The sequence below is a fragment of the Nesoenas mayeri genome (genome assembly GCF_963082525.1).
Source record: "Nesoenas mayeri genome assembly, chromosome: 2".
NCBI lineage: Eukaryota > Metazoa > Chordata > Aves > Columbiformes > Columbidae > Nesoenas > Nesoenas mayeri.
Window position 1 is genome coordinate 116,415,871 of NC_137543.1, and position 12,676 is coordinate 116,428,546.

Below are 12,676 nucleotides of genomic sequence, written 5' to 3' on the forward strand. Positions count from 1 at the left end.
TCCATTAGTGGAACTAACAAACACAAGTACTGAAAGACCAGTTGGTGCACCCAAAACTAGGATGCAATTAAGCACATGCTGAATCAAGTGTAGCCTTTCCAAATTCTAAATGAGAACACTCACAACATTATTATGTGCTTTGAATGGCTTGGGATTTTTGTTTAAGGAAAACCTGAAAGGCAATGAATTAAGACCAAAACAAATAAAAAAAAAACCAACCTCTCCCCCCAAAACAGCCTCTGAACATTTTTATAATATACTGCAGTTTCTTTCAATGACGAAAAAAAGATATTGAGGGCACTAAAAATCTGTGCTGCAAATATTACTTGTCCTAGATGGTATTAACAATGCCATGTCCTATAATTTCTTTAACACTCAAATTAGGCTGAGAGTCTACCCAAGTGATATACAAATGTCAAATGATTCCTGGTTATTAGGTTAGAACTGCAATTCTGGAATTTACAATCCTCCATAAAATTACTGAGCCCACACACAGTACGCAGTTCTGACAGAGAAACTGCAGGTCCTAAATGTGTGTTAATTCCTCTGAAATGTTCAGTGCCATAATTGGGATGCAATCTGCATATAGGGTGAGGAAGTTATTTTACCTGTCAATGGATACTATAGATTTCAACACAGGGACAGAAAAATCCAAGGACAACTTGTTCAGAAAGTGTAGTCAGAATGATTTCTGACTCTACCCATCACTCAACATGGAGTAACTGATACTCTGTTCTGAAGACATTTATATTGGCTACAAGAGATCTTTGGAACTACCAGCAACGTTTGTGCTCCTGACCCTCGATGCCAAAATGACTTCTGTTAGGGCCCATCTTGAGCAGCACTTCACACACCCACAAAGCAGCAGTAAAAATGGGACCTCACAGCACTCTGCCAGAGAACATCTCCAGTGAAAAAATGGTAAGACACAACCCTCAGAGCACACATATCAAATGATGCAGGTACCTACCCAAAGGACCAAGATGACTTACATCTGCTGGGAATGGTCCTTGCGGGCACTGTATTTCCAAACACATTTTATCCTCAGGTTAGAAGAGCTGTACGTGCAGACTGGCATGCTCTGTGGACTGCCAGCACAACTGTAGGAAGATACTTTCTGGCTTTCATGAACCTCTTGAACTAGATTTTTCCACAACAGAGCTATCGTGGATTGCACGCAAAAGCATTACCACTAAAGATCATATCCAAGATATTTTTCTCCTTCCCTTTTTATTTTACTTTCACAAGCAAGAGCTTGTGCTATACATTGCTGCCTGGAATCTCCCTGGGAATCACGCAAGCAACAAGGTCATAACCTTGCGCTTGTGACAGTGCTCCAAGAAAGCACACATCCTTACACAGCCCTACCTGCATAGCACTTCTTAGAGAGAAATCACGGAATGGCTGGGGTTGAAAGGGACCTCTGGAGACCATCTAGTCAAACCCACCTGCTAAAGCAGGTTCACCCAGAGCAGATCACACAGGAATGTGTCTGGGCGGGTCTTGAATGTCTCCAGAGAAGGAGACTCCACAACCTCTCTGGGCAGCCTGTTCCAGTGCTCTGGCACCCTCAAAGTAAAGAAATTTCTCCTCATGTTTAGATAGAACCTCCTGTGCTTCAGTCTCTGCATATTGCCCCTCATTGTATCATTGGACACCACTGAAAAGAGTTATTTATTCAATTACTTTAGTCCCTGTTTCCTAGATCTCTAGCTTTTCTTGCTGTTGTTATTTAGACTCTTCAAAGTGATAAACACCTGGATAATACCCCAAACTCTACAAAGCTCCTGCAGAGCCATTATTTATTTCCATAGTATTACAAAAGGTTAATATAAGCATTATTCATGGGCAATACATCTTGTAGAATAAAGACAACTTTTGCCAATGGAAAGGAAAGTTGAAGGGTTTGAATGTTCAAGCATTTGAAGAGGCTGCCCAGACAAGTGCTTGAGTCACCATCACTGCAGGTGTTTAAAAGACTTGTAGACATGGTTTAGTGATGGACTTGGCAGTGCTAGGTTAATGGTTGGAGTCAATGACCTTAAGGGTCTTTTCCAATCTAAATAATTCTATGATTCTAAGCTTATTCCTAATAGAGCTGACTGCAAAAAGTAGCTTATATTCAATAGCTGAAAGCACTGAACTGCCATTTCAGCAAGAGCTCAGGATACTTTGCACTTAGCAAAAATAACAGAAACATTATTGTTTAGCCCTGAGACAATCTAATCTTCCAAAGACCAGTCAAATACTAAATTATGATTTATTCCAGAAAAAGGAGGGGGAAGGAAGTATCCTCATTTAAAGTAGCTATGTAAAAACATGAAGTCTGAAGAAAAAGGAGTTCTAGTAGTTTCCTGATTCTGGACTAAATATAATTCTTTACTAGCAGCAAATCTGAATGAAGACTATCACTCCTATACAGCTTATTAAAACAAAACACCACCTTCCCAAGCCAAACCCAACAATAAAAAAAAACAAACCACACAAACTCAAAACACATCTATAGTCTGAGAACGTGTAGCCTTGTGCAATAACAGACTGCTAGTGTCAGTTCAGAGTATCTAATAACTCCTGCAGTTCTGCAGCATTTAAAAATGTGTCATTCTTAAAATTGTATAAACAAGAAGGCTAGAATTTAATAGCGTGGTGGAGAGGGAATAAAGGACACATCATTTTTCTTCGTATAAAAGCACACTTAATTCTTTATCTCAAAGAGATTTTAAAAACAGGTAACTGTATCTGAGGTAACTGAATTAAAGTTGCAGAATTTCTTTGCTTGATTTTCAAGGCACTTCCATTTGTTTCAGCAAATCCAATTTAGATGCAACTTTTGTCATAATTTCATCTTTGATTTTTTCCCCAAAGTACAAAATCTAAAGCATGGCACCACCACTTATGAACAGTCAGAAAAATATCTGTAGTATAAACATACAACACATATATGGTCCATACATTATATACACTGAAGACCGTGCACTCAATACACATACAAGTCGCATACATGCCACACAAAGGTTTGTGAATGCACCACTTCCTTTTAGCAGCCTTCTCTTATCAAAATAGAGTAAAATATTGACCACAGATGCTGTTACTGGGGAAAAAAAAAAAATCAAATTAAAAGATTATTAGAGAAAAGATTTTTGAGCCAGTGTTAGAATGGTTATGTTCTAACTACTGCACGCATTAACGCGCAGATGCCACACACAAAGCAATACTATGGATGCTGTTCTGGAGAGATGTGAGTATGGCCCAATAATCAAAATCCTGTAAAGATGTCAGTTTTACTGGACTTAATGAGTTTCCCTCACCAGACCCCTCATCATCGTCTGTCGCGGACTCCTGCATCTCCTCTGTGAAAGCCTGAGATTGGCGGGGGTTATTCTTGCTGTCTGAAACAGTCACTTGTGCTTGTGACCTCTCACCTGAGGTCTCTGTGTGCTGAACTGGCGTCGAGGTAGTTAGGCCCTTGTAAGAAATGTCACCTGTCTCATCTTCCTCATAGTCATTAAGGCAGTACACTTCATCCAGGTCCAGGTCCAGGGTCCTGAAGCCCTTAGTGACAACCCCAGGCCTTGGGTCCAGGATCCCGCCCAGGTGAGGCTGAGCCAGCTGCTGCCAGTGGTGCAAAGTGGCAGAACCTTGAAAGTGAGCACAAAGACAAGCAAAAATAAATTAGTAATCAATCCAGGACCTAAAAGGCAGAAATTCCCACTTTGTTCATCCAGAAGACCAAAGGCTTGGGAGCTCCGAAGCTTTAATGTTTCTGGGTTTAGTATTTCTAGGCAGACATGTTACAAGGCAAAACTGCTTCACCTACTGTTCAGCATTTCCAGATCAATATGAAATAAACTGATCACATCAGCACTTGGATAGGCACAGGCCAGTGGTAAGATGTGTCACACTTGTGCATATGCACATCCCCTCCTCGTCCATATTCTCATCCCCCTAAATTCACACGAGTAAGCAGGAATAGAAAGAATTTATATTTAACAGTTGACCTGAGCACCATCACAGAAAGCTCTAAAAGGAACATATACCACACATTCCCACATTAAGCTCGCACTAAGAAATAACTTACTACCAGTGGCTAACAGGACAGTAGTCACACAGACTGCAAAGCAGTTTCAGCTTTCTACCGTATGTTAGAAAGCCACATCAACTCTAAGCACATATTAAGCAGATAATATCTCTGACCTATACATCAAGCATAAATACTTTTACAGCCCCTACGTGAGCCCTATGCTACAGGAACTCAACTACTACATAACTAAATGCTACTGTACCTGTAGCTTCATCCTTGGCAGAAAATTGTTTCAAATGAGGAAAGAGGCACATTTAATGGAGAAAAACATTCGATGTTCACAGTTCAATAGGAGACAATGAGTTGGAAACAGCAACACACCAGGTTAAATTGATAAATACACTGAGATGGGCAGACTAAAACAGTGAGGATTTATCTGATTCCGCAAGCAGTGATTAAACACCGCTCGCAAAGGCCTATGTTTTCCTGCATGTCCACTGTAATGCTGTAATGTGCAAATTAAACCTATTCATTCCAAGTCCTATGACACAAACAAAACATCTTTATTTTCATCTCTGTCAGCTGAAATCTGAGCAGTTTTTGTTGTCTTGTTCCTGTCCCCTCTCCCCAAAGCAAAATACTGAACTCAGTCCACAAGCCGGCATGCAAATGTCTCACCAGCGTTCAAAGGCGAAGAACATTCAAATACATTCTAAACCACTGTAATAACTAGGGATAGGATGGGTCTTACATTATTTTGCATCTGAGAATAATCCTATGGAATGGGAAAAATTATCATTTCACAATAAGGATACTGCATTACACGGAGCTTTATAGTTACTAACAAGTGAACAGGGAAAACATCCGTCTGTGCAATGACTGGGATCACTGAGTAGCATTTTAGTTAAGTCTATCTCACTGTTTTAAAAGGGTCATTTTTAGCCAAGAATAACTGAACCTGCTAGATTACTCTGGATAACAGTGCCTGAAGAGTACCTTCAGACTGGTACCTTTAAGGTTGAAGGAAGTAGAAATTATTATACCACCAAAATTAAAAAACTAATCAAGAAAGTATCCCTATAGCTTATATAACTTGTTTTCATTACTAAATTGTCACAAAGGTCAACGGGTTTTTTTGCTTCTACATAGCAGAAAAATTCCAGAACCTGGACAAACGCCAGGTATTGTCAAGTCTTAAACATAGAGTAAAGCTTTGCAGTATGACAATACCCTCAAAAGTTACAGAAAAATACCAGAAATCAAAACTTCTTTCTGCACAGTACGCAAGTATAAAATCATGTTGCTGATCAACTTCTAGATGCAAGCTTCTGAAGATAGAATCTTTTTTACCTTAAAGCTCACCAAAATGTATAGTCAGAGAAGCTTGGCAGGGTATAATCATTAAATTTATAACATTTTGTATCTATCCTACGGAAAGATATTCACCAGAATATCTGTATCTGGATCTTTAACATTTCTATTGACACTTCATGTTATCAGCTTATTTCAGAAACTGGAAATCAAAGTGGCCTAAGCTTAATGACAAAAATAAGGATGTCTGAGTTTCTCCCCACCTCTGTTATCTTGATCTCATAAAATGTGTGAAATGGAGCTTTAACGTTTCCAAACTGAAAATTAACACTAGTGAAATAAACAAGTCAATAGTTGTCAACTGCCTGATAATTAATAAAAAACATAAAAGGCACTAAATTAAAGGGGGCAACACAACACCTTGGCCTATTATTCAGTCACAGGCTCCTACCAGACAGCTTTGTAAATCATGCTATCAGAAAAAGCTGGCATGAGGGTGCAACAGTGTGGGACTGCCAGGCCAAAGTGAGAAGAAATTTAAAAGCAAAATAAAGTACATTAATAAAGTTTATTTTTCTTTTCCTGACACCTGCATCATTGCACGCACAGTGCGGGGAGCAGAGAAAGCTTGAAAATTCTCATGTTAAGAAACTTCTTCTCAGTGAGGGTGACAGAGCACTGAACAGGCTGCCCAGGTGGGTTGTGGAGTCTCCTTCTCTGGAGACATTCAAGACCTGCCTGGACACCTTCCTGTGTAACCTCATCTAGGTGTTCCTGCTCCGGAAGGGGGATTGGACTGGATGATCTTCTGAGGTCCCTTCCAATCCCTGACATTCTGTGACTCTGTGTGCTGCCACAATTGTAATAAAGTGAATGATGACATAATCAGTCCAAAGTTGTAGTTTTTCTACAGGATACAGGGAGTGATATTTTGTGCTTACAGAGCAACAAGCTACAGATGCAGGGTTTAAAAACAAAAACCAAATCAAGCCAAAAAACCCACCAGACTGTAACTAAAGCAAGTTAAATCAAGCAATCGTTCTATTCAGCCAAAATAAAACTTTTTTTTTTTTTTTTTTTTTTAAGGTGAAAAGACGATGATTCATTTCTTAGTACATCGCTCTATTTATTTTACTGTGGGATTTAAAAGATTGCTTTAAAGAAATATAAGCCACTAACCTGAAAAGTAGTACAGAGCTGATTTTTTCCTTGCCCATTTTATGGCATGAGCACCCTTAGGAAACAGTAATAAAAGCCAAAGGCATGACTACTGATAAAAGTCTGCAGACTATTTTGCCCCAATAGTTTGATTGTATCCATAAAGTTGAAGAAAATAAAAAGTTAAATCTCATGAAAAATACTTGGGAAAGAAACTAAGCTGAAGTGAGGAACAGAACCATAAACATGTATTTAATAAAAGATAAGAAATGCTAAACTTATGAAACAGGCAGACACAAACATACTACAAATGAGTTGTAAAAACAAACATGAGAAGTACTTCAAAAGGTGCAATAATTTTAAGGAAAAAATGACCTCGTGAAAATAATGAACAAAACCATTAAAAAAAAAAACCCAGACAGATAGAAAGACGATAAAGACTTCAAGAGTTTATTGGAAGAAAAAAGCAGATATAATGGGATGGTGACAGAAATCTCTTACAGTGGTAGCAACCAGTAACTGAAACAATGCTGGATCATCCCTTCCCTCATGTGATACAAGAATTTTTTTATGACCATTTAAAAGCAGTCATGAAAACAAACTACTAAAATCTGCTAAACAGTATGGACTTGTGCGCTACGGCTATAGTTTCATTTGAATAGGTAGATACAGCACATAACTTTCTTCAGGACACAAGACAGGTTATTTTTGCTTCTGAACATGTGTCATGCTAAATGCTCCTTATAGATGAAATAAATTTGTTCTAAAAAGAAGGAAAAAGGAACTCCTGCAATTAAAACACACATCAGCAATATAATGTAACACCAGACTTCTGTTAAAAGAAAAGAGAGAAAAAGAAACCAAAGCTAAATTATGTGGCTAGCATCTCTGTGAAGTACTTTGGAAAACAGCTTCGTTTTGTTTAAAACATGAAGAAATATACTAAACTTTAATTTGCAGCAACAACCTGAAAGGACTGAAGAAAGGCAGGCAGACTACACTCTGTGCTCTGTCAGCTTTGTTAGACTACAGAAATGCACTTAATTGACATAAAGCTCTAGCCCTGACTACCATCTATCTATATCTTGCCTCCTTCTGAGAAAATATATGGAGGAAATTTGACTTTAAAATATCCACCTCATTTCACACATGAAACCAAAGCCATAGACACTCAGGTGTGGCCCCTCAAACTGCCAACTGAAGTCCAGAGGTCATTTTTAATCACAAAAATAGTCCTATTAGACCAACTGGACTATTTATAGTAGGTAAAGGTCTTTCCAGACACTGACTTGCACAACTGAGATTTGATGAACTAATACTCCTGTTGCTTAGATTTCAGATACTCAACCACCTTCCTTTTCTAAGTGTGAAATGGCAGCACTGTGATTTAGGTTAGACATAAGGCTGCACTGCTGATGCATGTGTGGCCCGTAACATTTATTTTACTGCCATGGCTGGAACTGTTTCTCAACACTTTTAAGGCCTGAGGAAAAATGTAGTAGTTAGAAGATTTCAAACCAACAGCGTGGAGTACTGTCTCTAAAGTAAAATGAATATGTGTTGCAAAGATTTCCTGCTTTCTGGTGATGGATAAGAGACCATAAAGAGTCACTAAGAAGAACAGATAAAGGCCGAGGCCCTTTGTTATCACCTTCTAGTGGTTTCACAATCTGAAGCTTTTCTGGCAGGTAGGAACGACTGCTGATCGACATTCCTGAATATCCAGTGAATTCTGAAAATCTGGAGTGAGTTCCCAGTGACATGATGCTCTCTGTGGGGGTAACAGAACCACTATGGAGTTCACCCTTTTCTGCCAGTTCCCGCAACTTTCTTTCCTGCTCTTCCTCGAAGAACTTTCGCTCTGAGAGGTAATTCTCCCGCCTGAGGGACAGCCTACGAAGGGCAGTCTCTAGGTCACTGGAGCCTGGAGTCCCTGGAGTTCCAGGCTTCTTCATCCTGTCTTCATTTCTAAAACATAATAGGGGACACACATACACACAAAAAAGAGGAGAGGGAGAGAAAACAATTCTTAGAGATGCTGAAAATTTCCACATGACAGTTTTGAGACATGCACCAATGTCTTTAAATTACTATGTCTGGGAACAACTTGCTAGTTGTTCTGTGAGTTCAAAGGCAATATTTTCTTTCTCTTTCATACTAAAACCATTTTGAGTAATAGTTCCTGCCTGGAAACTCCTGGTTGGAAAAGCTGTGCTTTACTTAAGAGCTTCCTCCTACAAGGAGATGAGAGATGCCTACTTGTTGCGGCTCTCTTACAGTTACACAAACCCAAGTGAGCAGGCCACATCTTACAGGGTAAATGCTGCAAGAATACCATAATGAGTCATAAGAGCATGCTATATTCATTGTTTTGAGATATTAAGTCATTTTTACTGGAAAGTATACAGTATGGTGTAGAACTGTACTGGGGAAGAAACAAGCTAGAACAATCAAGTTCCAATTGGTTTCATTCACAAGTTTTCATATTAGGTAACCTACACACACACATTTTATTTATTTTTAGGATCAAAAAGAGTTAGCTGTAGATCAGAACTTAGATCAGAACACCCTAGCAAAATGGTGAAAACATAATTAGTTGTAAAGGTTGACCCACAGCTGCAAAGACAAAGAGTGGTTTTTACATCATCTGGTGCTGCTGCATGCCAGAACCGGTGCCAAGTTGCAGACACTGATACACAGTACTTTCTAAAAGCTTTCCTTTTTAAATAAACTTGAGTGCTCAAGAACTATCCGCACAAAATAAAGTAACTTTGGGAGATGTACATCACTGTGTTAACTGCACAATGTAAGACAAGGACAGGAAACCAGAAACATATTATGTCAGAAACAAAGCAAAAGCAAAGCCCAGGGCTACAGTACTGACCCATTGTCAGAGGATTCAGTCTCTAGGATGATGCTATTGGTCTTGTTGTCTATCATAATGTTAGAGATGTCTCCCCCATAGAAACTGGAACGTGGAGTGCTGATACAGCTAGAAATGACTGAGTTCATAGCAGAGGACTGGTTAGAGCCTGGGATATTCATTGGTGAGGGAGTCATGGATCTCTGCTTGACAACTTGGTTTACATTTCTCACCGTCTCGAAGACCCGCTTCTGATGGCTGGTAAGACAAACAAACAGTTAATAATCACACAGTGCCCTCTTACTTTAAGAAGGAACAGAGAAACAGGTAACAGCTTGTTAACAACCCTTCCTATTGACAGCTCCACCAACCACCTTATCATTATAGTTTTGGTAAAGTAGTATGCATAGAGTCTCATACTTGCTACAGTCTGGTCTTTACATTTAACCCATCAACATAAAACTTTCATCATCCTAGAATATTTTAGACAGAACATTTGAGAATTATGTGCATGGATCCTCTGAAATATCGACAAAAATTAAGTGAAAGAGCATTTCAGTACATCAGCTACAAATGCCTTAAGGCCATTGTGTGGAAATGAGTTTCGAAAAAAGAAAATTTACCTCCATTCAGTTCTTAACTATGACCTAGTTAATCCATTTTAAAAGAGAATTTGAATTTACTGAGTATCTCTGTCCAAGTAAGTCTTGTATCTTTTCTTTATGAAACCAATTTCCAATCCCCTTAAGTAGCACTTAAAGGAAAAAAAAAAATAGAAATATAGTGAATATAGTGGACCCACAGTCTAGAAAGAGGCTGTCGAGGCTGGAAACCTAATTTTTGACCTACTTCTACTGCTTATTCTTTATCACCATTGTCCTGATACCATAACAAACACTGTTCATCTGCTTCAAGCCTCAGATCAGATGACACTTAAGCAGAAATTTCTTGACAAAATAAACTTGCCCTACATCATGCTACAGAAGTGCCATTTCTGCTTTGTTTTACAGTTCAACAACAGCTGAACATGAGAACAGCACATCCTTTCCAGCTTAAAGGTAACACTGCCAGAGTATGACAAGGACAGCATGCCTTATACTATTTAATGTCATTTAAATTTCTTCCTTCTGTTTATGAGTGCTCAACAGTTGCATTCTTCGTGTGTAGGCTCCAAGCCTACAGGTGTGTATCTTTAACGTGCCGAATCTAAGAGCATCTATCAATAAACGGTCCCACAGAGGTTACAATTACTTCCGTTAAGCAAATAAATAAAACCAAAAACCCCCTACTCTATTCCTCTTTGGTACATGCATAGCAATATAAAAGACATTCTAAAGAAGTTAAACTATCCTAAGTTAGTTAACTCCAGAAGGACAAAAGGGGTTTGAGCATGCTCACATCTTTTTTAATGTTACATTTTTCTAATCAACGTTCCACTCTGTCGAAGTATCAATTACAATTCTTGGCTCGGGCTCAGACAGGGCTTAAGTATTTGTCAAGCTTTTTAGAAGGTTTCTGGAAAGTGGCTACTATACCTTCTCTAAATGTCCCTTCTTTGTAAACTCTGTTTCTCTAATAGACCCTCCAAATAGGACTAACTTGTTTCAAATTAACCAGTCCATGCTTTGTACAAACAGGCAACACAAACCTACTGGAGTACACATGCAGCTGGTGTCAGTAAGGCCATTTCTGACAAGCTGTATCTACCTACAGCTTTGAGACTGTCACAGGTACTTGTTTCAAACCATGATCTTGTTTAATTCAAGAGAACTTTAGCACAGGTGTAATGGGTACCACACTGTCTTTTCCTTTCCCATCAAAAAATAATTAACTTCAGATATAGCCAATTAATTAGGAAACAATTATTTTCAGTCATACGCCAAGTCAGGAGAGTCTGGTTCATCTAAATGCAGTTCTTTCCTCATTGACCCTTCTATCTCTGCTGCCAAAGAATCCTGTTCAAAGTAAGCACAAAAGAAAAACAAATATCATAGTATTAGTAGGTTGTAATTGCAGAAAATAATTACTTATAAAATAATTAATAACTAAATTATTAATAACTAATCAGGTGTCATTCCAGGAAAAAAAAAAAAGTTTAAAAATAAAAACTGACTGGAAAGCTGGAAGATTATTGAATATATCTAAATCACTAACAAATTACAGGCTAGCCTTATACTGTTACAGTACTTACCATCTGACATCATATAATGTCTGTCAAAGATCCTCCCAAAAATCACAGGCAACAACAGAATTCAGGTACTCCAGCTTCCCAGACTAAATTCCCTACTCAGTAACATCCATCTGTCATGTGTAAAGTTGTACTTAATTTTTTTTCATTTAAAATTAACAGAAAACACTCTTCACAGCATTACCCACCCACAGGACATGGTTCTTGTCATAGAGCATTATACACTTTCCCCCCAGGGTTAAAGGTGACAGGCTATCAATTTACCACTGCTGGTTAGTAAATTTTACTGCCTGAATGTAGTTAAGTCCAAGGCCTAAGTGTCAGTCATTCACAAAACTAAATGATCTTTGGTCCTACGATTCAACATTTGAAAATCATTTTTATACAAAACATAAACCTATCCCAGTACAAGCACACTTTTCACAGCTTTAAATTGCATTTGTGCAAGTACAACTTATATTACCCAATGTCTAAATGGTCTGTGTTCAGTCTCCAAAGGGAACACAAAAAGGCAAGCTAAGCTTACTTCTTGTGAGCACAAATATAATGTGTTCTTCCTCAGCAGTTAAGACACGACTAAAGACAAGGAGGGCCAGATTCTACTGCTTGATTACATTAATTTAACTCAAAAGAAGCTCCACTGATGTAATTGTCTTCAGAAGTAATGGAATTACTCTAGAGCAAACAGAGCCAGGCACTGAATTACCTCATTACTGCATACTCCCCATGCTTTAAATGTACCATGATATAATCAAATGAAACCAGGTAAACCAAGTTGATAACACCAGTGACACTGCCATAATTAATGTTACCATAATACACACTGTCAACAAATATTATTCTAATGAAGCACTGAATTTTCAGTGACCTAAGAACAAAATATAGGTGTAACCTATTCAAGTACTGAAGAAGTTACTAGAAGGATGCCATGTCCAGAAATCATTAGTTACGTTATCAAGAAGTTACATCTCCAAGGATACTGGAAATAAACAAGAGGCTCCTACTGAAACTCAACCACCACAGTCCAGGAGATGAAAAACAAAGATGTACAGAACTGTGTAACAACCTACTAATGCTACCCAAGATTCCCAGTATAAGCACAGCCAGCTGCAGGTTGTATAGGATATCGCAGCAA

General features: G+C 38.5%; 1 protein-coding gene across 4 annotated transcripts in view; it reads right to left on the reverse strand.

Moving 5' to 3' along the window:
• TRAK1 (trafficking kinesin protein 1) overlaps positions 1-12,676 on the reverse strand; it is a gene marked incomplete at both ends in the record, with an annotated part of 108,161 nt that overhangs the window by 9,807 nt on the left and 85,678 nt on the right. The window contains 4 exons of one of the 4 annotated variants that reach the window (XM_080339807.1): positions 3,483-3,638; positions 8,142-8,458; positions 9,375-9,611; positions 11,232-11,308. In XM_080339807.1, coding sequence (XP_080195933.1) covers positions 3,483-3,638; positions 8,142-8,458; positions 9,375-9,611; positions 11,232-11,308 — 787 coding nt within the window. Of the gene's footprint in view, positions 1-3,031; positions 3,639-8,141; positions 8,459-9,374; positions 9,612-11,231; positions 11,309-12,676 lie in introns of those variants that run through there. The other 3 variants (XM_080339806.1, XM_080339805.1, XM_080339808.1) reach the window with 3 other exon arrangements.